Source organism: Sylvia atricapilla, chromosome 4, assembly GCF_009819655.1.
Source record: "Sylvia atricapilla isolate bSylAtr1 chromosome 4, bSylAtr1.pri, whole genome shotgun sequence".
Lineage (NCBI taxonomy): Eukaryota > Metazoa > Chordata > Aves > Passeriformes > Sylviidae > Sylvia > Sylvia atricapilla.
This window is the reverse complement of record NC_089143.1, coordinates 69,323,549-69,351,446: the sequence shown is the minus strand read 5'-3', so window position 1 is coordinate 69,351,446 and position 27,898 is coordinate 69,323,549. Positions and strand designations below refer to the sequence as shown.

Genomic DNA, 27,898 nt, shown 5'->3' with positions numbered 1-27,898 from the left:
TAGCACATATTCAAGCTCAGTGCTGTTCCAGAGAAGAAAGTTTTCTTGCACCACTGAAGAGCAGCAACTGCTCCTGCACAAAGAACATGCTGAGATGGGAGTCACTGCTCTGCTTCATTTCACATTGCAAGGTTTTTAAATACTGCTCGAGAAAGCCGCTCCTTTTCTCATCAGCAGAGCTGAAGGTATGAGACTCTCAATTATGCCAGCTCTGAGCATCAGCATGGAACTGCCTCCCTAGGAACAGTTTCCTGCAGAAATAAGGGAGAAGAATTTTTTCCTATTGCTCAGTAATTTTTAACAAAAATTAGGTCTTAACATCTCTGTGAGTCTGATGGAATTTTGTTACTGTATTAGAGAAGTTAAAAGGGCAAAAGAGAAAGATAAGGAAAGGAAGGCTTGATCCATAGCTCCACCACAAAAATACCCTGACGAGAAGGCAACTGCAACATCAAACAATGTAAATTTACCATCTCCCAGAAACAGGCTGCAAGGCCATGGCCAAGATATTTATGCAGCTGCTGTAGTAAGATTTCAGGATGAGATAAAGGACAGCTCGAGTTCCGTTTATCTACATGACCTTCTTTGCAACAACTTTCAAGAAGTATAATAGTTTCTGTTACTCATTCCCCTATCTAAAACCATTAACTGCCTTGAATAGACATAACTAGGCAATTTTGGAATGATTACAGTTGCTTCAGGAAAGGGCAGACTAAACAGGGATTTATTGCCCTCCTCTACAGCCACGGGTTCACATTACAGTGTGACATTACAGAGGGCTAATGCCACGAAAATCCCAACACATGAAGAGTCTATTTGGAGAGAAGGATAAAACGGAAAATTAAGAAATTAATTCTCAGTTTAACAATAAAGTTCGATATTCAGGTGAACACAACCATCTCAGAGGGATAAAGGAGCAACATCAAAGTAAGAATTAACCATTTCCTCTTGCACTTCCTAGCTGCTTCCCAAACAGCTTCTGATCCTGTGTTTTCAAGGAATATGTGGTTATGTGAACTATACTGAAACGTGTTACACACGTAACCAACCATCTGCTTACAAACTGCTTTAACATAACTGAGGTGTGTTAAATGCCTCCAAAAGCTAGGTTACGATCATATTCACTGCCTGTGTTTAGCAGATTGGAAATGTTAAAAGCATTTCAACAACTACTGAGAATCCTCCCACTTGAAGTTGATTTCTAAATTCCTATATGAAGTATTTTCCCATCGCTAACTTCAAGAAGACAAGAAAACCAAAACATCAAAGTTAGATTCTGTACCAGCAGGAGACTAGAAGGAATCACTTTCTCTATCTTTGGGAAGAAAAGGGAGCCCACAGACCTCACTGCCCAAGTCTCTTATGTCTCTTACCATGCACGCCTCCATGAGAGCAGTGTGCATCTCATCTGTCTTGTGCTCCTGGTCAGCACCAGCTTCCAGCAGAAACCTCACCATTTCCAGGTGGCCTGTGTGGAGAAAACAGTTAACAGAGAGAAACTGCTTGAGAAAGTTTATTTCAACACTCCCAGGAAGGATCTAAAGTACATAATGAAGGTGATGTATATACATGTTACAACATAAAAAATCCACTCTGGAAAGTCATGTTTATAGCTCTGCTATCTACATGCACAGCACCTTACCAGTGTAGTTGGTAAAAAATATAAATAAAAGACTATGATCAACTTCCATACTGGTGCCACACAAGTACCTCTGCTACCAACATGAACTACTCCAAGATGGCAAGGACCTAGTAAAACATGTCTGAAGTGACCATAACAGCAGCTGCTGGGCCGTAGAAACATATTTTGCCTCTTAATTAAACATCTTCATTCCTTTCTGGGGTGCTCTAAGGGAGGAAACAAAGGCCTGCTGTCCTCAGCACTGGCACCTAAAAGGCAAGGTCCTAAACTTCCCACGATTTGCAAGTGCCAAGTCCTTTAAAATGAAATATTTTCTGTATTAAGCAGAGGTACCTGGCATAATACAGCTGTAATACAAAAAATTTAGCTTACTTATCCTGTAATAGAATACATTAGTTCCTTGTCTGTTGATTCGTTTAACAGAGCATCTTCTAAATAATCCTAACTCACACCCAAGGTTTAGACCTTGATTCTCAGACTCTGCACACAGACAATTTTACATGCCGTGTGGTATCACAGCCAGGACAAGAGCACCACAGTGTCTAAAGCACATCCTTTAAATTTTCCTGGTCGTGGGCAGCAAGGCTGAATGAAGCCGTGTTCGAAGCAGCTCTTCACCCCGACACTGTTCCACGCTTGTTACTGTACCTTTGTAGCAAGCCAGTGTCAGCGCGCTCTCTTTGAATTCATTGGAATGCGTATTGATGCCCGCTCCATTTTCCAGCAGCACCCTAGCCACTTCCACATGGCCAGCGCTCCCAGCTTCCATCAGCGGCGTGTGACCGTTCTCGTTGTGGTCCTCAATGCTCGCGCCCGACTCCAGCAGCACCTTCACTACATCCACGTAGCCCCCAGCACAGGCGTAGGTCAGGGCTGTGTTGCCTAAAGCCAGGGAGAACAAGGGTTGGAAACAGAGTACGACGGCATTTCTTCACCCAGAACGTCACCCTCCATTCCATCCCTTTTACCTGGACACCTGACAAAACAGGGTTTTTCAGGCTACAGATGAAGAACTACAGGAAGAAGGAAATACATAACAGCACCAAGAAGCTCAGTGCTGAGGCTCTCCCTGTGCCTATTCTGATGCACCTCTCTTCCCATTTCTAGCCCAGCTTCTGTCACAAAGTCCCAGCCATTTTCCTGTTAATCAGCAGAGGCACACAATGCTGTAAGAATAACAGCTCAAAACCAGGGGCAGAATAAACTGCTGCTTCTAAATCAAGTCTTAAACATCTGCAAGGGGCTGGTTCCAACATGTTCATAGTCTTTAAGAGGAGAAGAAAACAACTTCAGTGGAAAAATACAAAAATATGGATCCACACACAAGTCAAAGAATTTGCCTTTGTGAAAGACACCTTGAATAGAGGTAAATGTCAAGGCTGTATTGCTACTTCACTGAAAAAAATACTAAAAAAAACCAAATAAGGTGTCTTTTGGTATCCCCCTCTCCCACTCACTCAGAATCAGCTCTCCATTCACCAGTTACTGCTGACTGCAAACCAGCTCTCCATCTCCACTTCTAGGCTACAAACACTTAAGATTTCCCAATCTGGTCACTTCAACATTAAAGGCTAGCAAATTACCATGGGAAGAGGTGGGCATCTTCTCATGTTTCCTGTTTTCCCCTTGAGTTTCCTGACCTGCCACCAAATAACTTTTTCATGTACATGCAAACTTACCAAACTGTGCTTGAAATGTGACAACAAATCCTATGTACTCAAACACCTTCCAGTTACTAAGTAACCTTACCCAACTTCATACATCTCCATAATATTTTATCTGCATCCAACAATATTTCAGAGTTTCACTTAGAAAAGTAAATTTAAATGGCAAAACCACAAGAAAGCATCATGCCTTGCTGGGCTGAGAGCCATTGCTCCCAAACTTCCATGCCAAGGTAACTGCACACCGCACATCCCAGCTCTCCAGTCGTTCCCAACAGCCTCTTTACCTGTGGATGACTGTGCATTCACATCAGCACCATGAGCTAGCAGCAGCTTGACAATTTTGACATGCCCGCCATTGGCAGCAGCCATGAGAGGTGTAATGTCTCCTTTGATTCCCCGGTCCTCCACATTGGCATGCATTGCCAGAAGAACCTGCCGAGAGACAGTGATCAACCACACTGCAGTGACAAACCGTGCCTCTGCACCACAAACCCCCATCTTCACCACAGTGCTGTGTGAGCAACCCTTGCAGAAAGCAGGCACCAAGAGTGCTTTAGCAACATCCAGTGTATGTGTGAGACTCCTTTACCAATGAACTGTCATTTCTCACTACTTTAACACCCCCTTTTGGGTGCACAAAACGGTAATATATTGATTTAACATTTCTTTTTGTTCAACACACACATAGTACAAACAGCAAGGAAACCAACCTGTGCAAGCTCATAATATCCTGCTGAGCAGGCCAAACAAAGGAGGCTTTCCCCTTCTTCTGTATGCTCGTTCACACTGCGGCCTTCAATGAGCAACTTCCGCACAGCATTCACATCTCCTTCAGAACAAGCCTCGGCCAAGCTGCGGCTAACGAAGAAGAAAGCATTGAAAGTGGAAACGGACTATGCCACAAGTCCAGTGTGCCATGAGGATGCAGTCAGCAAAGAAGGAAACAAGAGCTAAAAACATGCCAACTGTTAATTAAAGAAGTGCCAGCTTTACACTTGAGGTTTCCCAGTTAACTTGGTTGAAAATTAAGTCGTGTCCATATCCACTCCTGCTATTAATTTTTAATGGAAGTTTACAAGAGAAAAACATGTAGGATACCCCAGGACCAGAGGACACAAAAATCACCTGTCAATCTTGAGAAAACTTTATTTGTTCAGCACTGTAACTGTTAATTAAACTGAAACAAGTCACCCACATCAGTCTTCTCCTGTAAGAAACTTAACCGATTCCCTTCTTTCCTGTGCTGAAAATACCAGGATCTTGTAACTAGACACAATTTTAATACATGGTGGATCAGTTCTGAAATATCTCTCTTCACTACTCTTCACTACATGTTGACCTTTTTTTTTTTACTTTTCAAAAACTTATGTCCCTGTAACAACTTTGGCAACCACCACCATTCTCAAGGAAGAGGTACAGGGAAGAGGAGGAGATGCACACAGAACAGAAGCAGACATAACCCAAAATTACACTGCTCTTCATGCATCCTGTCCCTACAGCAAGAGATCTTTCTTTGGAGTTATTCTGACTAGCACAGCAGAACTTGACTGTCCCTACTAACACTGTTTCCACTGCACTGAAGCCAAATGACAGCCTGGAATGAAACCTCCTCCTTCTTTCCCTCCTGAACACTGCAGTAAGACAAAATTGCTCATATAAATCCATGAAGTCCAGTACAAAAGCACCAACTCCCTGGCGGAAGCTCCATTCAGGGCCCTGTGCAACACTGACCACTATGGAGCTCCAGTCCCTCAAGGGTGTTTCCCTTCCTCAATTAAAAAGGCACTATGAAATTCCCTAAAAGACTTTTTTTTGATCTGAAATCTTGTTTCATGCTGTCACCGAATGACCCATTTGGGATTTGCAAGTGTTTGGAACATTTCTAAGACCCACACTATTGAAGAACTTAGAAATGTTTCTTACAGTTGCTTGCGATAAACTCCTTGGAGTGTCATTCCGTAATTCTAAGTAGCATCGAGTTGCTTCACTCTCTACCGCAAGACCTGCCAGCCCACAAATATTTAACCAGGAGAAGCAAAGGTGATAACTTGGCACCAATTCCACTTGAGTAAGAGTTTCATCATCCCATAAGCACAAGTGATAGAACAAGAAAAACTGCATCTAGAAGTAGCAAAGGGCTGAAAAACCCCAGGAATAAAGTTGGCTTACTTATCCGTCTGCCCTGCATTCGCTGTGCTCTCCGCTCTCATCCGGGTCAGCGCAGCGGCAGCCTCATCCAACGCGCAGCTGACCGAGGAGGTCAGCCTGCGGAGCACCTCGGGATCTGCAAAGGCTTTCCCATCCGCTGTCGACAGCTTCCCTATTCCTGCCAATCCAGTTCACAACCAATGGGGATGCGTGCCAGAAAAGGAGAGAACAGACAAGTTGAAATTGAGCCTATGAGATCTGTCGGCAGAAACATTCCAAGCACAATCAACTACAGCTCCCAAAACGATAGGTTTGACTGCTTACAGCACTCATTAAAAGCTGCATGTGACTGAAACCCTCCAATCCACAGGAGGAATCCTTTTTCAGCTACTGAAATTACTTAATATTAGCAACTATTAAAACTTCCATACAGTAACTACTACAAAATAAAACCTATTTAGCAATTTAGGGATTGACACAAGGGCACAAGCCATAGTAAGGCTGCAATTCTGACGCAGGCTTTTGGAACACCAACATTGGAGGAAACTGATTTGACGCATATTCATGTGAAATTCTCATTTTCCAAACCTTGGAATACTCTAAAACAAACTTTTTTCTCTTCCGTGACACCCTTGCCAAATCCGCCTTGCCGTACATTTTGCAGCTGTATCATTCTCCTATGGATTAGCCTTACGCAAGCCATTCCAGTGTGGACTCTCATAAGGGCTTTGGGGTTAAACCTGCACGGGACACGAGGACTTACCCGCAGCTTCAAGTAAAGCTTCTAATCTTGCCTGGGTTTCAGGATCTACTGTTCTCAGGTCAGCACCGTCGGCAGTACTGGACAGCAGCAATTTAGAAGCTGTTTCCAACATAGGGTTTTCCAGATCATCCTGATCCAAGATAAACGATTCCACCTGGCAAGTAACAGACCTTGTTTAAGAATGAGGTAACTGACCAAAATAGACTTAAAACACAAAACCTCTACGGCTGCAGTTATTATTTATGCATTTTATTCTTAAGTACTTTGTTGGCTTCAGGTATCTCACTTCAGGTCTGATGCCTCCTCATCCAACATCTGAAGAAAACAACCAAAAGGACAAGCAACACCTTCCACGTAAATATCAACACCACTAAAAAATGACTTCGCGTCACCACATCTTTCTCAAGAAAACATTTTCTTAAACTTGATCTACATAACATGCAACTGAATATCTGCCTTTTTTAGAAAACAGATACTGACTTGTCAAAGTTCTTCTGTAGACCCTACTTTCCTGTGCTGTCCATTTGTTTTTGCTGTGAAATATGTAGAAATTAAGTACAAGATGACTGCTTTAGAGAAGAATGCCATGATACTCATTTGTGTTATCCTGCCTGCTAGACGACAACGGGGGCAAATAGTTTAGAGAAGACACTTCTCTGAGAGTTCCATGAACTCAGTCCACAGCCTGTGAACTAGTCACCAAAACAATTATCAATTATAAAGACCAAGTTAAACACCCCCTACAAAGCTGAACGGCTTCCAAAATTCCCAGTTTCAAAACCCAAATCAGAATCAATTTAAATGCCAGTTTGCCCAACAGAGCAATCACATGTGCCAGCCACACTTACAACAATTAAAAACTGCAGTCACCTCTGGATAAAAGCAGCCACTGTCTGTATCTGTTTCCACATGGAATACACCTCATCAAGACAGAAAATTATTTTATTCTTAAGCTTCATTTGTGTCTCCAAAGTTTCAAAGCAGTCCCATGAGCATCATAAGTTCAGATTCCTGCAGATAAATTCCCCAAGAATCCATCTATGTGGGCAGATAAACCAGAAGAGCAAGCAGTTCATCCAAGGACTCCTGGAAGGTCCCTCCAGACTCCCATCCATTCTTGTCACAAGTGGGGAGCTCATACAACTCTTGCCTTCTGCTGTCTGTCTCCCACTCAACACTTCTAGGACACACTCAGCTTCAACCCAAATGCCTTGTTTGCTAAGGAAGGCAGGCTGAGAATTACTTCCCAATTTTCTCCATTTTATCCCTTCAATACCACCACTGAAAAACAAAGCCTCTGGTCAGCTCTTGGCAATACAGAAACACACATCTCAAGGACACCTCTAAAGCCTCTCTCTGTTTTGTTTTTTGTTGTTTTTTGGTGGGGTTTTTTTGCAGCTTCTCTGCCCTCCTCCTCCAAATCTAGGAACATCAGCTGAAAGGGAGGACTTTCAACTTCAGATCAAAGTGAAAATGCCAAGAGTGGAAGAGTCCAGCAGCACTGCCTGTCAATCCTCAGCAGTGTTTTTTCCAAGGGCTGCTCACACAGGCTGCTCTCTCCAGTTTGGCAAACTGGTGAAGGCAACTCCCAGTATCCTCCCCAGTCCTAAGGAACCCTGCCTTGCCAGGGTCCTTTGCCCATCACTGCTCTCTGTACCTACAACACTATTTTAGGCCTGTTTTGGTTCATCTGAGGACTTGCCATTTGTCTTCTTCCAGAGGACAAGAAGACAGAGGAACAAGACAGAGGAAGTCTGCAGCAAGACAGAGGAACCGCTGCGCTGTTCAGGAGCCAAGTGACAGATTTCACCCCTGGAAAGGCAAACTCCAGAGCTGGCAGAAGGATTCTTGGCTCACTCAACTTATGCAAAATCCCAACTGCCCAGACTAACTGAAAAAAAATCTCCTTCAAGTGAAATAATGAACAGCTGGTTGTGGTTCTTCTTCACACTATGAAATGTTTGCTAAGAAAAAAGTCAAAATAGGAAAACTATTCTCCCCTACACATATCCTCCCCCCAAAATTAGGTCCTTCATGCAGTGTAAGTTTCAAATGGAAAAAATCCTCTCATCTTTCTTCCAGCTAAGAATTTGTGCATGGTGTGATTAAATAAAAACCCAAGGAGAACACAGAGAAGCAGAAATCCACCCACAAGCAACAAAGCACCAAGACACCTATGAGAGACCAGGAGAAAACATCCTCACAATAAAGACCGGAGAATGTTTATATTATGTGCTGTCACTGAAAACATTTAAGAACAATATCAAGAAATTAACTTACTGGAAAAACACTTTACACCACTTTTAAAATACTAAATACAGAGTAAAAATCTTTTCTATTGCAAGGTAGAAGAGATCCACTTTCAGCCTGCAGCTTCTCTCATTTCCTCTGCAGTTTCAAAAATTATTATTTACCTTCAGAGTTTCAGTCTTGTCTTTTCAGTTTTTCTACACAGCACCATACAGGGATAGTGACAAAGACATAGTGTATCAAAGCAGAGAATAAAACCATATTTTGGTAGAAGGCAAAACTCCACTTCTGTTTCTCAAGAAAATCCTGCCTTCTCCACAGAAGCTACAAACAAAGGCAACGCATTTCCATGTACCATTTCAAGTAAACAGACATTTCCTTTAAGGGGTTTGGATGTATTTTACTTCCCTTGACTAAAAAACGTGTGGAATAGCATACAGATGCTCCACCTTATCTATCAGAATATTTCATCTGCATGCTCCATCAGCATTCCTCCACTCCAACAACACTTTGACAGAATTCAATTGTTCAGACAGACCCCAACATAAGCCCTTTTACAAGACTTTTCCTGCTCTCTCATCCTGCAGTAGGAATCTTGTGTTCTGTCCTTGTCTAGGTTTACTTTGCTTAAAACAATTTTTAGTATATTTGATGCTTCTACTATCAAAAAGATGCCAGGAGAACAAAATTCCCAAGTTCTGGCTGCTCTCAAACAGGACCCATGTCTGTATACCCTGAAGAAAATGGCAGTAAGTTTGTTTTGACTGACAAACACCAAATACTGAACACACATTTGAACGAATGCCAGGTTAGGACACTAAGATGAAGCACACTTGAGCTGCCCTAATTGGTGTGGCTCTTGCCACCACCTAATGCTGAATGAAACAGAGACAGAATCCAGCTCTTGATGCTAACTCTGACTTCATCCATCTCTCTCCACCAAGCCACCCGCACATGAAACTGCAATCAGCACAGATCCCACTGTGGACCCAAGCCCCCACATCATCTCACATACATGTAAAAGAATCAACTTCCTCTCAGTTTCCCTCACAGTAACAAGACACAACAAAAACCCAAGTAATTACACACTCATTTAAAAAAACCCCAAACAAACAGGAAAAGAAACAATTCTCATGTATTAAGGACTTGAAGAAAAGCTTTGGGTTACCTACTGATTTCAAATTTACTGCTTTTAAGGCAAAACATGGATTAGCATCTTAATAACTTTACACCAGGCCAGGGAGGGAGGGAGAAGGGAAGATACATCCCACCTACAAACAACTGTCTCTTCACATCATCTTCTCCTAGGAGGAAGAAATGCAGTAACCAACACCAAGAGGCATCTCTAGAACCACACCATCAACTAAGGTACCAAGCTAGGCAAGTCTTTTATGTACCAAAATGAGTATACAATGCCTAAATTAACATCACAAGTTTAAAATGACAGCAACTCCAACCTTACTCCCAGCAGAAGAACCTGCCACCAGTTCCATTACCTGAGAGCTTTAAAGTGAGCTGAACTCCTACCAAATAAAATCAACTCTTAAACGCTCACTCTGTGAACAAGGCAGAAAAGACCTGGCTTCCAGCACCCATCATCCTCACTGCAAATGCCACAAGCCCGTATTTTATCCCTCTAACCAGTGCATAGCCCTGCTCATTTACAGAGCATCTCTACCATTTGGTTATCACCGAGTTATAGATTTTCTAAATGACATCTCTGCTCTGCTATAAGGACAACCCAGAAGCATTAAGAAAAGGCTGTAAAAAGTAATTTTCTCCTTCCCTTCTTAGGTTCCCTGTCTGATTCCAAGAGTCCATTTTGCTGATCCTATTCCCTGCTTCCTCTCCTTCAGGCCATCTTGCATGCATACCCAGTGTTGATGTGCTCCTGCCTTCCAGCATTTAGCCAGAGCAAGCACTCTGTCTAAACCATAAACTAAAATCACATCTGTAACATGCCATGTGGAGGCAGAGCACTAATGAGTTGCCCAAATGGTACATTTGGGCATGCAGTGTCATCACCCAGCCCAAACACTTGCTCAGAAGAAGTGTTGCCTGAATAGCACTTTTGGACAAACATCTCCTCGGAAGCAGCACAAGCTCTGAGCTGCATTTTAGCCATTTGTAGGACAGCAGACAGCATGGTATCTCTGTCTCTTGATGACACCCTCAAAGCATCAGTGCAGAGTTCTTTAAGCAGTCCCAAGGAAGCAGTGCACTGCAATGAAGTGTCTGGCAGCCAGGCTGCACACAACAGATCTACACGGCTGTGAAACAGTAAGTCGAGCTCATTAACCTAACAAGATCTATTTTTTAAGCTTCAGTGTTTTTAAGCACTTTAATGTAAAACAGCAGCACCTGAAACCAGATGTGGATGAACCAGCTCGGACAAGTATTAAAAGACAAAAAATCCCACCTTTCATGAAAAAATATTTTCACTGCAAGACTTTTGCTTATTTTTGGGGCTGGCCCCTATTTTCCAGTCTTAAAATCCAACACAACCTTGTGTCTCGGCTTTTCTCAGATGAGTCCCATGACTATTGCTTTATATTAGGCATGGAAGACAATTTAGAATTTGCTGAATTTTTAACTTGGCATTTGAGCCTTTTGGCATTTTAGTGTTTGACACCCAGAGAGTGCCAAACGGATCCTATGAGGATCAGAGCAAAGCCCTTCTGAAGAACCTTAAGGACAAGGAACAGCCAGTAGCCATTCCTAGGCAGCAAACTGCACCCCCTAAAATAAACCTTACCTGACACTCCTTTTAGATCAGTTTTTTGTGAGGCATTTACTGCCAGTTAGCAAGCGTTTTAACAGTTGATTTTTCCCAGCTCTAAAATTTCCGGAGAGCAGCAAAAAGTTTTTAAAGACAACATTAAATACAGTAAGAATTTTCAACTCTGGTGTTGCAAAGCCACCTTCAGACCAAAACTGCAACTATGACCAGGTCAGTTAATAACCCTTAGGCCTACTTTGTTGACTTCAGCCCCACTTTCCTGCTTGAAGAGCAAGAAAGTTTTAGATTCTTTCCTTACTCAGCTAAAAAAGGCTTCCTTACAGTGAGAAGTTTTAATCCTTATTTACATGAGGAACTCCTCATGCCTGACCTACTGCTTTCCCTGGTGCTCCAGCAACTCTCATCCAAGATAATCGCAGCTTTCTCTCCAGAACAATTTTAGCTCTCACGCCTCCAAAACACTCCAAAACCAATTAATCTATCTATCTATCCTTCATACATTACTGAGCATTTCTTGACAGCACATTTCCCACTGTTCACTTCAGGAATACACTTGAAGTCTGTTTCACACAGAAATAGTAATGTTTATACTATTACTTTGCAAGCAGAACACACAAGAGGAAATAAACCCCCATTCCCAGTGCAAGAACAAAGTCCAGCTCCGACTAATAACTAGCTGAGTTCACTTTGCAAGACACTGCTAGGGCTTTTTCATGCCTCATATCTAACCATTTGATGCACATCAAGGGATTCATGAGGCAAGAGTGAATCAAAACAAAGCAAGGATCATTTGAAATGTGGGAAACTGGGCCAAGTATCTCAAGCACAAATTTTTCACTTTTGAGATCCAAACCACAGCATTTAAATAGGCAACCCAAAACCTCTGCAGATTACAAGGTATAATACCCCACACTACAACAAGAACTTCATGTTTGCTCTTCCTCACCCTGCTACCTTTTTAGCCTTCAGAATATAACCTCTGATGCTTCCAAAATACATGAGCTCAATTTCAGGACAGCTTACTGGAAAAAAAAAGTCTGATTTGAAACATCAAGACAGAGAAGTTAACTTACACCTGTCTTCAAATACAACAGTGAGAATGGATTTTGACTTTCACAAACTAACTATTGAGGCAAAGTATAAGGTTCTGCCTTTCCACCTATACGTTCTCAGGTGAAACTACCACTTAGTAACACAGGTTTCAAGGCACATTAAGACGCAGCTCTTCACAGCATTAATAATGCATTACAGAAAAAAATTCCATCCGACACTTTACTGAAGCCAAGGCTCTGGCAGTGCCTGTCATTTCTATGGGTCAAACCCTCACTATCACCCCATTTGGATGACATACCCCTGAAGTACATCTGATGGTTTCCTGGCTCCTTATACAAGACATCATTTACTTTAAGATAAAGATCAGCTCCCTGGTCACTGCAAGGGAAAACAGACACAGAAGCCAAGTGCAGCAGATGATCAAGTGCCCACTCCATTTCAGCTTTGCAAATCTTGTGTGTTTTCCTCAAACCTATTTTCTAAGAGGAACAAGCTGTGTGATTCTCACTTGCCCTACCCTGCTACTACAGCAGCACTGTGACACAGACACCGTCTGACAGCACCACCTCTTCCCTCCACAGTCAGGATCGCTCCCACTTATCTGGGATACACAATGAGATCCGTTGTCTTCTCAGCATGCACTGACCCTCCCCAAACCAAAATGCTTTGTTCAGGACAAATCTGAGGTCTGGCAGCTGGAACATCTCAACACTATCTTCTTTCACTTTATTCCTTTAACTGTACACTCCATTTCTCTCGCTGCTGCTACAAAAATTAAAAGTGGGGAGAGGAAGAGGGAGGTGAGAGGAGTAGCATGCTGCTGAAATGTCGTAACACAGTCCCCACGACTGGCACCAGCCGAGTCTCTACTGCAGGGACACCTGCATTAAGACTGCAGTGTGCTTCTGATGACGAGACAGGTGCTGAGGTATTCACAGGAAAATTCCCTCCTCTCCTCCGCACGCTGCATTCCCAGCAGCATACAGAGCAATAAAAACAGAGGGGCAGGCATGCTGAAAGCTGTGGCTGTGAAAAGGCTGTGAAACTACAAGGAATAATATTCTTTTCCACTTCAAACCCTAATTCCAAGCACTTGGCATACTTCCACATGAAGCAAATTCCTGCATTAACTGGTATTCGGCTGCAGTCATTCATGTGAGAAAAATTTCATGCCAGTGTAAAAATAGCAACACCTTGTCTCCACTATCATTTTAACTTCCCTGCCCAAATTTCACATTTATGTGGGGAGGAACGAGTACAAATTTTAGTCTCTGAATAACAAGATATAAACATCACAATAAAAAACCCCCACTGAAATACATACTCATACCTGTGAAAGCTGAGTTTCAGACAATACTGTTACATCAACAATATAAAGCTGCCACATTTTCAATACAAGCCCTTAGCACAAGTTTGCACCTTCACTCTGCTCCAAACCCTCCCTCAACCTGAACTTCTAATAGAAACCCCTCCTTTTGGAGAAGCTTTGAAAGAAGTGACCACAGAAGCAAAGGTTTGACAGTGTATGAGCAACTTGTATCACCAGAGATGTGGTGGTCTACATCAGAGCCACAGACAAAACAGCAACACCTGTAATACAGTTTCTACCCATGCTGCTGCAGAACCAGAATGGAAACCAACCCCTGCAAAATACCCAACAACTGAGGGATACTGAAGGCACAGCTTGAGCCTATGCAGGCAGTTTTTGCGACACTTAGCAAGTGACCTGTCAAGTCTTCCTCACTGTTACATCTATTTACCAGAGACAGAGTAAAGGGATCACATAACCATGAAGAACAAGATGGTGCCACTGGGCTTCCCAGAATCGCTCTCTTCCCTTATCACCAAAATCTCCAAATGTCCCACCTGAACAACTGCAGCCCCCTAAGATTCTCCCTCAAGTACCTGAGGTAAGCATCACCTAAGCTACTTAACAAATTACTTATAGAGCCACTTAAACCAGAGCTGCCTCACCACAGCCCTGAAAAGCTTTCTGGGGTTATGTTCCCCCTGTGCCACAGGCTCGCTAACAAGAAGTAAAGAAATAGCATTTTGGAGTTATCCTGAAGGACAGCTCAAGGACTCTAAACTTCCTGGGATAAGCACACCCCGAAGCACATCACCATAGGGTCAGAAAAATCCTTAAACACAACACAGCCAGCTTTGATGGATTCAGTAGTGAAAACTGAGGAATGCAAAGAACACAAGTAGTATATAGCAATGTCGTTCTGCAGTAGCAGGAATATGAAGTAGTTTTGACTTGTCAGTTCAGTAAGTAAAAACCAGGAAGTACATGAAGTACGACGCTGCTCCAAACAGAAGATTTCAGCCATCTTCCTGAAACACACTTCACTGGCAGCAACACCAGCACCTCCAAACAATGTGTGCACAGCTGAGAACCAACTGAGGAGTCCTGCTGTGCACTGTTACATCTATTCCTCACTGCCCTACTTCAAGGGACTAATTATTCTCTTAAGCCTTGTTTAAGGAAGGTGAGCTCCCAAGAAAGAGAAAATCCTTCTCTAACAGTTAATCACATTCCTTTTTCCACCAGACTCACCTTTTGCCTTGACTGTCCAAGGATAGATTTGACTAATTCTCACTACAAGACACTTTCAAGCATGCAATGAAGCACCTTGCTGCACCAACAGATCCAAGGCAACTGACGCAGATCCCTGAAGCATCTTCCTTTAAACTGACACCTAAGGAAAAGGTGAAGACCTAAAAGAAACCCTAAAACCCTAAGCTGCTAAAAACACAAATGCATTGTTTCAGTGCTGCCTCTACAAGAGTCAAGGTTGAAACCCCAGTGATAATTTATTATCACTGATTAACTTGAGGGGGGCTTTTCTCCGTGTTCATGGCCTGCAGAGTCTTCAAGGGGAAGTACCTTGGGCTCTCTTCTCACATCTCAATAAGCAGTCCTTTCCATGTCACACTCAGACTTTGCTGCAACAGACCATGACCCTTCACTAACCCTTTAAAAAGAGAGTTTAGAGTATTGCGGAACAACTTCTCACAAATACTTTTTCTGGAATATTTTTCCCCTATTCCATTTGCCTGACTTCATGCACTGTGTCCAAGTTTCAGCTCAGAACTGTGCACACCCATCCATTTCCAGCTGAAACGAGTTGTTTTTCTAAGGACTGTTACTCAGCACAGCTGAACAATGGAAACACGACATCCGAACTTATAAGTGGACAAAGCCAGCAGCAATAAAGCTCTGGGTAGACTGAGCCTTGCCTTCACCCAGGTTTCCTAACAGCAGAGCTGAAGTGTGTACATGCAGGAGCAGCTCTCTCCCATCTGGGCACATGATCCTTTCTTGCAGTGCAGCCAGCCCTCGGATCAAAGTAGCTCCTCTGGAGCCCATGCCAAGCAAGCTGCTGAACTTAGCAACCATGCAGATCCAGAGGAAAAAGAGGACAGGCATTTTTAGTTCATCATGTCAGTCACAGGCAAGACCACCCTCCTACCCCTTAATCAGAATCATCTATATGCATCCAAAATAAATTTCCCAAAAGGAAGCCTCTGCATGGTGCTTTGTTTTCCCTGACAGAGCATGTTCCATTTTTAAGGTTTAGAAGAGACAAACCACGGACTTTTCCAGTCTTCAACAATAAATGCTCTAAATTTTTACACTGAATGCGCCAGAAAGGATTTCTCAGCCAGCACAGACTTTCAGCAACCAGCCTAGTCAGCTTGGCTGCATTCCTCCTGCATCCGCAAGCAACTACGGCAGTAGTACAGCAGCTACAATTCCCAGAAGAAGCTCACTCCTGGTTCCTAACTGTTGTCAGATGACTTATTTCTGTCTGTTTCCCAATTCCGATCCTGAAGTCAAACTCACTGTCAAAACAGAGGACAGCTCACATGTTCATTTACACCACAAAGCTTCCAAACAGAACCTCCATCCCATGGAAATCTGACATACAGACAAGCATGAAGTCATGACATGAAGTCAACAGTATTTCGCTTCAACGGTATCAGAAGGCAAGTAAGTAATCCATGTTTGTCCACATATTTCCAATATCCCCACACATGGATATTGAGATAAACAGATTGGTCAGATAACGGGACAAGAGAAACAATGGGAGCAGAAACAAAGGATCTGGTATCTTGTATGATAGTTATTCTGACTCCTAATGCCCTCTCTTATGGACTCAAACACTGCGTGTTCTCATCCCTAAGCAACTCCTTGCCCTCCCCAAACTTTCCAAGGTAATAGCTCTGTTTTCTCCTGGGATGAGGCTCTCCCAACAGCACTTGTAGAAACCCACTACCAGCACCCACTTGCAGCTACCCCAGCAGGACCAGCTGTCCTCAGCTCTGCACGATGACGAATCCCAGGCATTCCTGCTGTGGGAAAAGGAGCCCATAACGCCATGGTTCCATGAAAGCATGATCAACCTTTGTGAATCCAACACACACAAGACGCTGCATCACACCAATTTACTACTCAGACTGAATCTGGGGTGCACACAAACCTGATGCTTCAGAGAATTCCCCTTCCCAACCACAAAGCCATTCAGTTACCAGCAAAACTAAGAAAAAGCAACTTCCCTGCTTCATGGACAAAGTAAATTTTACTTCTGTAGTAGCACTTTGAACATTTTCTCATGCCCAAAAGCCACCTGGAGAGCTTTGTTTACAATGGCTGGGGCTTTCACCCAACACCATGGTGTCTTAAAGCTTTAACAACCCCTGTATGACACCACACTAACATCAAGCAAGAAGCAAAGACACCCCCTTATTTTAGCCACTGAAAAGATGATACCAACCCCAGGGCAACAAAATTGCATTCTGTGACAACGTGCTCCCAAAGCCTTTTCTGTCGCCTCCATGGCAGGAGACTGTCTCCTTGCCTGTACTCAGGAAAACAAAGATCTGCTAGGGAGGAAAAGACATGTCAGTGGCAGACATCCATCTCTCCCAGTACGGCAAGAAAGAAAAGCTGTTCTCCTCCCACTCCAGTCTGCCTGCTTTGCCCACTATGTATAACCCACACTCCCCCTAGAACTGTCTTTCTCTTCCACAAGACAACAACGGGGAGTAAAAGCCTTCACAAAAAATCCTGAAAGCACACCTAAGCAGCAATTCTTCCTCCTTGTTCCTGTGAAAAGGAAATCCACTCCGATTCTCAATTCTGATCACTCTTGCCCAAACTCAGTCGTGCACTTCAGACAGTAGGTCCACAGTCACCCATAGAACACATAAATTTATTCAATCATTCACTGTGGCCACTGAGCATAAAACACAGTGAGCAAGTGGCCTGAACTGCACAGCACCGATTGGGTTTCAAACAGAAATAGTTTTAAGCTGCCCACATGTTTTCTTACACAAATTTGGCAGGCAATCTTTCCCTTCTGTAAGTGGTTTTGGTCAGCTGCTCTTCACAACAGCAAGAAAGTGCTCTGCTCTGAAGGATGAGGCAGCAGAAGGGAAGGAGGAGACATGTGGAGGAGGGACAGGATGAACACACAAACAGCTACTCTGTTCCAGTCCAGCTCAGAATTCCCTTTGGCATGAATGAAACGCTAGCGTGTGCATGGGCTTCTTCACAGCAATACAGCACCTACCGGTGAGCAGATATGTAAAAAAAAACCCCCAAAAAACCAAAAACAAACCACTCACAAGAAAGCAGGAATGCAAGAACAAATTTTTTCATCAAGCAATGCCACATGTAGCTTGACTTAGTCAGAGCTTTCCCGCCCCATCACCAAAGCAAGTAAGAGCATCAGTTCACGTAAAGGACACCGTACAAGAGGACTCTATCCCTGTCTTCTCGATCTTAACGCAGAACACAATTCCAAGGTCTGAAAAAGCCAAAGAAATGTGGTTTCTTCGCCCCACAACTCATCTTCCTTGACAACAGGCAGTAGCTACTTGTCTCAAGTCATGCTACTCTAAGTGACTGATGGACAGGAGATGTGGATGCCAATGCACATCAGAAACAAGAAATAAAATACAACATGACAGAAATTATTGTTACTGGAAGGACAGAATTTTCAAATATTTGTCCAATAATATAAATAGACATTACAGACATGCATTTTGATTCCAGCCTCCCCAAAGTTTAAAACTGTGAAACCTTTCAGTATATGAAGATTTAGCTACCATTACCCTCACCTTTACTTCCCAAGCCAGGAAACAGCAAAGACACCAGCAAAGCTGCTACTGCCTGAAATTCACCATCACAACAGAACCTGGAGACTCAAGAATGGCTCCCTAAAGAGCATGTTTTAAGTGAGTATCAGGGAAACGGGTTCATCCCAAGAAATCAAACCCTACATAAGATTCAGTTTATGGCAAACTATAGAAAACGCTTTTTTCTTCCTGTGCAGATGACCTTTATCAGAACTTGCTTTTATCCTATTTCCAGAAGATCTGCAGCCCATGTCCAATTTAACCTATCAGGATTGGAAGGGGATAGTAGAAGCCAGAGGTCCTTAGAGGACATCTACATTTCTTCATGTAATTATCTTGCAGAAATAATTATTGATATTAAAAATTGCTGATATCCCTCATCATGCAGCATAACCAAGTCCACATATAAAGTAGAGACATTAATAATGTTAACCAAAAATAGTTTTGGAAGATATGACTAGTTAGGTCAAGAGCTTTGAAATTACTTTGAGTTATTCCAGTTTAATTCATTTGTTATTTATTTCTGTCCTATAAAGTTAAACGAAGACGTATCTGTGCCACTGTCCCAAACCAGCAACCATGCTTACACACAGAAAAACTGAGCCCAACAAAGGAGTGAAATGAACCAGCTGAATCGTAATGCAGATTTCCTTCCCTTTTTTGGCATTTACAATGCAAGTCTTTTTTTCAATGAAGGAACCAGTATGGCCTTGCTCACTAATCTTCTCTTACGATGGGAAGTGAAAGGATAAAGCTACAGCAGGAGACAGTTGGATTCAGTATCTGATTAGAATTCCTGTTGTTCCTGCCTGGGGAACTGAGCAGAAGGAATTATTTCTAATAATTTCAACTCATTTGGTTAAAATTCTGACAAGCTTGGAAGTCTCTGAATTCTTCCTTCAGTACAAACTTCTGTTAGGCATATCTAATAAATGAGTTGCAAAATTTTTTGCTCTATTTGGCACACCCAACCGAAAGCTGCAGCATATTGAAAGGAGTTGAATAGTTTTTAACATATGGTAAATGAGCAGACTTGTGAAGGCAGTTATAGCAAGACACAAGCATGATTAAATCCAAATATATCTATTTTTCCCATCTTATCAAAAAGAGCTTCTATTTTTAAAAAGTAAATCAATGTTTAAGGGCAAACACAGCAAGTTGAAGTGGAGCCTTTGCTCTTCAGTGCTTGCTTCCCATGTTAGATACAAATATCATGTGCCAATTTCCTTCAAGTCACCACCACAGATTTCATTTCTACTCTCTCCTCAGTGCATCCAATCACATCTGTTCCATGAAGATATTTAATTTTAATGGTGGTTTTTTGTTTTTTTTTTTTTTTTTTTCCCCCCTGTATTTACATGGTCATTAAGTGACAGAGAACCACTATTTATACCAGGCAGTTCCCTGGATTTCCTTCTTGCAGGATTCTGATGCCAAGGTGGTGCAACAGGTTGTTTGGAGTGTGGGTTTCAGCTTTAGAGCATGTGACTTCCTATCAGTCAACACAGCCAGCAAATTTCAGCGAGGCAAAGATCTGAAGAGATGTGAAGCACATGCAGAAAAAAGTAACAAGTACCTTGGCCATGGAAACAACTTCTTTACACATTTCTATGAACATTTAAAGACAGGATGTATGAAGGGGCTGGAAAAGAAAGGAAAAACCTAAACAAATGCACCTGTCTGAAACGTCCCTCTCAGTTCTCTCACTGTTTTTTGATTAAGGAGTCCATTTGAACCAAGAGCTTAAATGATGAAGAGCCTGGGTCCAGAGACCTTTGCTGATCAAGTGATCCTACCTGCTAGCCAAGTCCTTGGCTAAGACTTCTCAGTTAGTAAGACCCTCACTGGCAGACACAACCACTGAATGATACTGATCTTTTAAACACAGTTACTCAATATGAAGTTAATTACTTAGACATTTCTCACACAATAATTGCATTTTCGTTTTCCTGTTACTAAAAAGATAAAGCAAGAAAGCATTAATAACAGGAATGATTTCAAATCATACCACCAAGTCTGTAACCTCTTCCTGTATGTCGAGAAGAAACAGCTTAAAACCCAGAGAAATTCTATCTACAAGATTTTCTGTCCCATTTGTCACACAAAGGAACCCAGAACCAGCTCCCTGCTCTGCACAGCAGCAGGAAAAGTAACAGAAATCCAAGATAGTATTTGCTTTTCTAGGAAGATTCAACACATGCTTGCTCTAAGCCCTTTGCCTCCTGCCTTAGGAAAAACAGGTAGAGGAGGCAATAGGAAGCAGACAGAAGCTCCAAGGGAATCACCTTCCCATGGTTTGTTTGAAAGCACTCAACAGTGAAGGAGCCTTTGGGAACCACCCAAACTACCAGGAAGTTTTCTCCTGGTCCCGTGTGGCTGTCTTGGTGCTGCATTGTTTGTGGGAGGATTGCTGCTTCTCCTCCTCATACTACAACCTTGGACGCAGGAACATCAGCTTCCAATATTCATCTCCTGGGGTTGGGACTAGATGTGGCCCAGACTTAGTAATGGTGTCTCAACAAAAGGGATACTACAGCAGGGCTCCAGCTTACTTGAAAATAATGCGTAGAGAGGCTATCCCGACAACCTATAAACAACTGCAACAACTCAGCTGGATTTCAAGCTGGACTTCAGTGGGGAGCGAGACTTCCATGGAGCCTTGTGAGTCCCTTCCAACTCAGGATATTCTATGATTAAAATCACTAGGAAATACTGGGGCACATAGTAGCCAACGCCAACTTCATATGGGCAAACTATTTCTAAAGACAGGAAAACAGGTAAGAAGTAAACCAGACAAGATTACTAAGAGAAACTGTGAGAAAGAAATCAGGGAAAGGATTAGCCTGTTTCAGAGCTGGAATGTGGGAAAGCTACTAATGCCCGAACACTGCAATATAATGCTGATTTTAATCTTCAGACCAAGAGACTACAATGTTTATAAATATTAAAAGACTTGGCCTGTTAAAGAAAAGAAAAATTGCATTGCTGAGGCCTCTCTGATCTCTAAAGGTGCACTGTAGACACAATTCTGCTACTCAGTGTTTGCTCTCCCTTCCACCAGTGTTTCAAGGAGCACCTGTGTGCTCATGCAGGGCAGTCTCTGCTCTGTGTAAATCTTGGGGTCACCACTTAAACTATGCTCCACTGTCCTCACTGTGGTTCAGCCAGACAATCAAAGATGTAACACCTGATCCTTTCTTGTTACCTCATCTTTTACCTACACCACCGGCAGCTACATACAAAGCAGCATCTTGGGCATTATTCAATTATCCCCATGCCTCTAGTACAAAATCAAATTTAAAAAACCCTTCTGCAGTCAGGAAATACTCCCAATACCGCAGTAACAAAGAAAGTTTTTCTCACAGTGATTTTGAGTTTCAGTTCAAAGTAGATGAAGTTATCTACCTTAAGCTAGAAAGCTGAAGGACATAAAAGCACTCAGTAAGGACATGAAGTAAGCACCAAGTGTTGCCCTGCACTAGACCCAGCCTGTCTCCCTAAAGCCAAGCACAAGTGAGTTTTCAAAGAACCTAAAGGTCAAGACCACATGGCTACTGCTCTTGAAAAGTCTCAAATCAACACAGGGAAAATAAGTTTACCCCTCCACTGTCATAAGCCTCCTAAGTGGATTTCTGAGCTATGAGCCTGAGTCCGGCGCACAACACAGACCACATCCCTCATCTGTCTGGACTGAACTCACCCCCTATTCTCCCACTCAACAGAGTGCTTATCCTGACTAATTCAAGCATCAAAAACACAACTACAGCTTTACACCATACTAAGGTCTTCTGTAATGTAAATTACTCCTTCACTGGCACACATGAGCCAAAACCTGAAAGCTTAAACCAACAAAAAAAGCCTTGTGTCAGCAAAGTCATGCATCAACATATATGGTCAAGATACAGGAGCAAAAGAACCAAGTGAACAGAAGCTAACTGCACAGGTTAACCACACAGTGCTGAAATTTCATTCCCGTGTATTCCAACACAAAGCTTGCAACGCCAGATTCAAGTGACAGAGCCAAAACAGCACTAGTCTTCAGCTGAAAGCAGCAAAGCCAGCTCCATCTGCACCAAGTGCACCTTCTCTGAAGGCGGCCTAAGCACAGGGCAGCCAGGACACTGTGAGAAATCCTCTGGGCTGATAGCCATGTCTGCCTCCTGCTGCATTAAATTTGCTGAAGACTTATTTTTCTTTTATCATTCAGAAGTGATTTTGGCCCCAGAAGCACTCTTTGCAGTAAGGACCTCTAACAGCATCTGAACCTTGGTCTCTTTGGTAACTGAACGTAACTAGCACACTACAGAAAACACCATTTTTTCTGGTTTTAAACTATAACCAGCTTAGAGGGAAAATGTTCTTGAAGATTTTATGAAGAGGCAAGGTCCAATGATCACCCCAAATTTAACTAAATACTAAAGAGTACCAATTATTTTCAAAACAACAGAGATGACAGATCCTGCTGCAGAAGCAAGAGTAGTTCTCTCCATCTCCACACTGCTGTCTTTAAATGAGCACCAGAAACCGCTCCATGGGAGAAGAAAAAGCCCTGAAATGGGAAAATAAGACACTCACTGTCAACAGACTGTTCGAAGCTACAACAGAAACAGCTTTGGAGGGAACTATAAATTGTGCCTCTGGACACGTCCTGGAATGCAAGACAATTACATGGCTTCTAGTGATGTGCTAAGAAATCATTAATAGGCTGCACTGCTACCAGAGTACCTGAGAGATTCATGAACTTGACTCAGCCATACTTCACGCACATCTAAAGCCTGACAAGCCATGCTTGATTCCTGAAGATGTTTTTAACCCAGATCCAGCTGGTGTTGAGAACAGGAAGTGAATGTGTGGCAAAATTATCAAAAGAAAAGCCACCGCATCCCACTGAGAAGCAAGATGGAATTGCTCAGTTCACACAAGTTCAAATTCTGTTATACTGAAAGAATTGACTTCCCAACTGCCCTTCCAAACTGGACTATTGATAAGCACCACATACCTCATTAATTTGACATACTATGAAGCTGTGTATAGCAACTGTAGTTAAAATAAAGAACAAAAAAAGAAAAAGCTTTCAGTATGCAATGAGGCAAGTGAAGTACTGAAATATTTATTTGATGGCACAAAGCCCAGTTCACTATTGCTCTTCCTACTTCCCCACACAAACCCAGCCACACACAGAGATATTGGTGAAAACGCCTTGCTCATACGCCTGTGCCAGTTTATTCAGCACAAAGTGAACAGCTGAGTTAATATTCTGGATGTAATTATGTTAAACAGCTCAAAAGTCCACACAGAAGTTAATACCAAGTATTCCTATTGATCAAAAATTTTGTGGCAACCTAAGTGTGGCTACCATGGGAAAAAGCCTACAGGACAAGCACTGGTGGAAGAGCTGTTTTGTCAGAATTCTGACAGCAACTGATAAGGTTGCAGCTTCTGGTTACAATAAAGAACGCATGCAAATATTTTGACAAGTCATCTGGCAATGAAATCATGTTTTTTCTTGCAAATCTTGAAAAACCACAGGAACAAGAAAAAGGTATTTCATAAAATGGTTTGGAAGTTCATCTCTTTCCAGCCCCCTGCCATGTGCAGGGACACCTTCCACCCTCCCAGGCTGCTCCAAGCCCTGTCCAACCTGGCCTTGGACACTTCCAGGGATGGGGCAGTCACAGCTTCTCCGGGCAACCTGTGCCAGGGAACACTTCCTTCAACTACAGCAAATTTCCTTGAATTACAGTGAATATAACCTGTAAAAGAGACCTCTTTCACTCTATGATTTCTTGGCTGGCCTCTCCATTTGGGTGAAAGGCTACTTCCAGTTTACCCTCACAGAAGGGATAATGTCACTCATTTCATAATAAATTACTGCTGCAGAGGGAGATCTACTTCTAATTCAAGGAAGCAAGAACAGGCTACACTTAGACAACTGAAAATGCAGTAAGAGAAATTACATACTGCAACCAATGTGCCTCTCTGCTCTGCTGAGACCTCACCTTGAGTCCTGCCTCCAGCTTTTGGGTCCAGCATAGGAAGGACATGAAGCTGCTGGAGAGAGCCCAGAGGAGGCCACCAAGGTGACCAGAGGGATGGAGTCCCTTTGCTATGAAAAAAGGCTGAGAGAATTAGGACTGTTAACCTCAGAAGCAAAAAAACCTTCAGGTTGACCCAGTTGTGGCCTTCCAGCACCGGATGGGAACTTGCAAAAAAAGGAGGAGACACTACTTACAGGAGTGTGTAGTGACAGGACAAGTAGGAATGGGGTTCAAATTGATTCAGAGCAGATTTAGATATTAGCAAGAAATAGTTCCTTGTGAGAATGGTGAGGCCCTGACACAGTTTACCAGGAGAAGCTGCGGCTGCCCCATCCCTGGAAGCGTCCAAGGCCTGGCTGGACGGGGCTTGGAGCACCTTGGCATAGTGGAAGGTGTCTCTGTCCATAACACAGGACCGGAATAAGATGATCTTCAGGATCCCTTCCAACCCAAGCCATTCTGTGATTCCACGATTCTATGAAACGGAAACACTGGCAACAAAGATTAAAAGAGAGTTATGGCAGGCGGTGGCTGAAATCCCCGGTAATGTGACCGCAATGTCATCCGCAGGGCTGCGTGTCCCGCACCCCTCCCGGCGGGATGGAGGGAGCGCCGGTTCCCGGCCCCGTTCGCCCGGGCCCCACCGAGCGCCGCAGCCTCAACGGCCGGGGCCGGGGGTCTGGCCCCGCGGTCCCCGGCGATCTCCCGGCCCCCTTTGTTCGTGCCCCGGCCGTACCTCCAGGATGTCCTCCAGCACGTACGCCTCCATCGCGGCCGCCCGCGCCCCGCCTCACCGCGCCGCCGCCATGCCCCGCCGCCCCCTCCCTCACGGCCGGGCCCCCCCGCCGCCGGCACGGGAACAGGAAATGGACCGTTCCACCCCGTGCGCGCTCGGCGCTACCACCCGCGTGCGGAGGGGGGCCGCGCACCGCGCCGCGCCGCTCCCCAACGCACGTCCTGCGCCCCTCCCCAGCACCTCAGCGCTGGAAAAACAGAATAATTCAACGAAAAAAAAGCTCCAGCAGAACCAGCTCATTTTTACGTGTCCCATGGATCACTTCGCCTCCTTCCCCGCCGTGAACTCGCAGAAACCCCAGCCCGTAGATTAGGCAGATCCGTGCCGTGCCACATTTGTTTTCTGTGCTATGACCTGTACTCCCGTTACACCAAAACCTCCTGAACGTCTGTCAAGTGCTGCTCCATCAGCTGCCGTGCTTCCAGCTGGCCTCGTCCCTTTCTCCTCCGCTCAGCTCCCGGGTGGCAGGAATTCCAGAAACAGGCTACATACCAACAGAAAAAGGCACTGACCGCCTGGAGCAAGGTCTCCACAATGCAGCTTTGAGAAACATCATCATCTACCCACCAAGATGAGTAACCACTTCTTACCTACACACTTATCTGCTTAGCTCAAAACATCATATGGACCAAAAGAGCGTATCTCACATATCCCATAACCCTAGGTAATAGTGATACCAATCACTGAGCAATCACATCTGCAGCTCTCCAAATAACTCATTTTCCAGTTCAAAACATGCAGCATAATAAATCCTGTCAACCCCACAAAAATCTCCTCTCTCATGATGTCATTTTAGCAGAGCACAAAGGAGTCCAAAGGCCAAAGGAATTAAATTCACGTTTTTACTTGAAGAAACACTCACAGTAAGAAGCACTTAATTTAATCAATGCTATCTTTTCCCCCAAAATACTAATTGTTAAAAACACTTAACAGCAAGAATATTCTTACCTGGATTTAGGAAGCTGGCCAGACTGGCTAGGAACATCACAAATAGAAATTCCAGTTGATCATTATAAATTTTAGGCATAGCTACATTCTTCCATTAAAAAAATGTTATTTAACCACCAAAGATGGGAATTGCATCCTACTCACCTATTACAAAGCCCCTCATTTTACAAAAACTCAACATCTGCCCAGGCTGTCCATATTATTTTTCCACTTAAGGAAACACCCCAGATTTTTACTGTTTTACAAGAATTAATTCAAGGAAGAACCACAGAACAATATTCCGTGCTTCCTTTGGAGTCACACTTTTAGGGTGGCATCCCCAGCAGCCCATTGGAACTGTTCCCTGTACATGAAATCCAGCAATTATGCACAAACACTAGCCCATGAACAAAGCTGTCCCTGACAGCTTGAAGGATTTTTGTGTATGTATACACATACATACATACATATATATATATATATATATAAAAGGAAAAAATCCCCTCCCACATAACACTCATGTCTCAAAAGACAAGTTATTCAGCCTTCTGAGCCTCAGAAAGAATTAACAAATACCTTATATCACACCAAAAATCACAAAACCTTAGCACTCAGCTAGACATGACACCACTGAAAACATTTTCAAATGCAAAGACAGCATTACACTGGAACAAAAGCAGCTGTCTGCTCTACACAGAACAAATTGAACGGCATAGTCTCCTCCAGCTCTACAAAACAAACACCAGATTTTCAGGAGAAGGAACACGATCACCTTCAGAGCTGAACCATTTCCCATTCTGCTTGGGGAACTACAGAGCCCTGTCTGCAACAGCATCACTTCAGTTACAAAACTCTAACCCAAAGAACAGTTCATGGAATACTTCCCGTACACCATGAGACACGAGGACTTGGGTTCCACGTGTGAGCCATGAGGGCAGTGAAAAACCTTCCTGCACTGAAAACAAGTCATCCCTCAATATTTGTTTGTGGGCAGCAAACAAAGCTTTCCAAACTTCACACTCAACCTCAAACTTCACTCACCTCAACCTCTTCTCTCCTGGCCCACCTTAATCTGCAGCTCTCTGGTGCCAGCTTAGAAAGAAGCACTCGTTTGCAAAATGAGATCTCATACTTTCACACTTCAAAAATATTTACAGTATGGAATACCAAATTCTAAAAAGCCCATCCCCAACTCTTTATATTTTACTGAAGATCTCAAACTGGAGTTAAATAAAGGCTTTAACGCATGCTTTGTATTCTGTTCCTGAAAAATAAAGAAAGAAATAATAATTAAAAAACCCTTCCTGTTGAAAAACAACAACAAAAAAAATCAGACCCTTGTGATTAATTTCTTTTGTATTTCTACTGTGTGATTTTGGGTTTTACACACAGGTCAGGAAATACATCTTCAATTCTGCACAGGTAAACACAAACCCATTTCTTCCTCACTTTCAAGTCTAGCTTTAGGAATTACTCAAAATCAGTTGATTAGAAAAGATAAAACACCTTATCTCTTCAAAATATCTCAGCTCCTACTTGAAAGCTAATGATCTTTATTGAGCATTATGCTGAAGGGCATGATCCACTCAGTGCCCTCATTTATTACCATCCACTAAAAATCAGCCTTTTATCCTGATCAAGAGGTACCCTAAAACCACACAGCTGTCTGAGCTGCGTCCATCCATCATGTCCCTTACACTCTGTGAGCCTAAAACACACAACCCCCT

The 27,898-nt window shown here is 43.2% G+C and overlaps 1 protein-coding gene across 4 annotated transcripts in view; it reads right to left on the bottom strand.

Moving 5' to 3' along the window:
- Positions 1 to 27,898, bottom strand: part of ANKRD17 (ankyrin repeat domain 17) — a 70,992-nt gene that overhangs the window by 28,575 nt on the left and 14,519 nt on the right. For 3 of the 4 annotated variants that reach the window (XM_066318268.1, XM_066318266.1, XM_066318267.1), the window contains exons 2-7: positions 6,221 to 6,374; positions 5,479 to 5,635; positions 4,020 to 4,167; positions 3,594 to 3,741; positions 2,291 to 2,524; positions 1,374 to 1,468 (exon numbers count right to left, since the gene is read on the bottom strand). In XM_066318268.1, the coding sequence (XP_066174365.1) occupies positions 1,374 to 1,468; positions 2,291 to 2,524; positions 3,594 to 3,741; positions 4,020 to 4,167; positions 5,479 to 5,635; positions 6,221 to 6,374 (936 nt within the window). Of the gene's footprint in view, positions 1 to 1,373; positions 1,469 to 2,290; positions 2,525 to 3,593; positions 3,742 to 4,019; positions 4,168 to 5,478; positions 5,636 to 6,220; positions 6,375 to 25,184; positions 25,245 to 27,898 lie in introns of those variants that run through there. The other variant, XM_066318269.1, reaches the window with a different exon arrangement.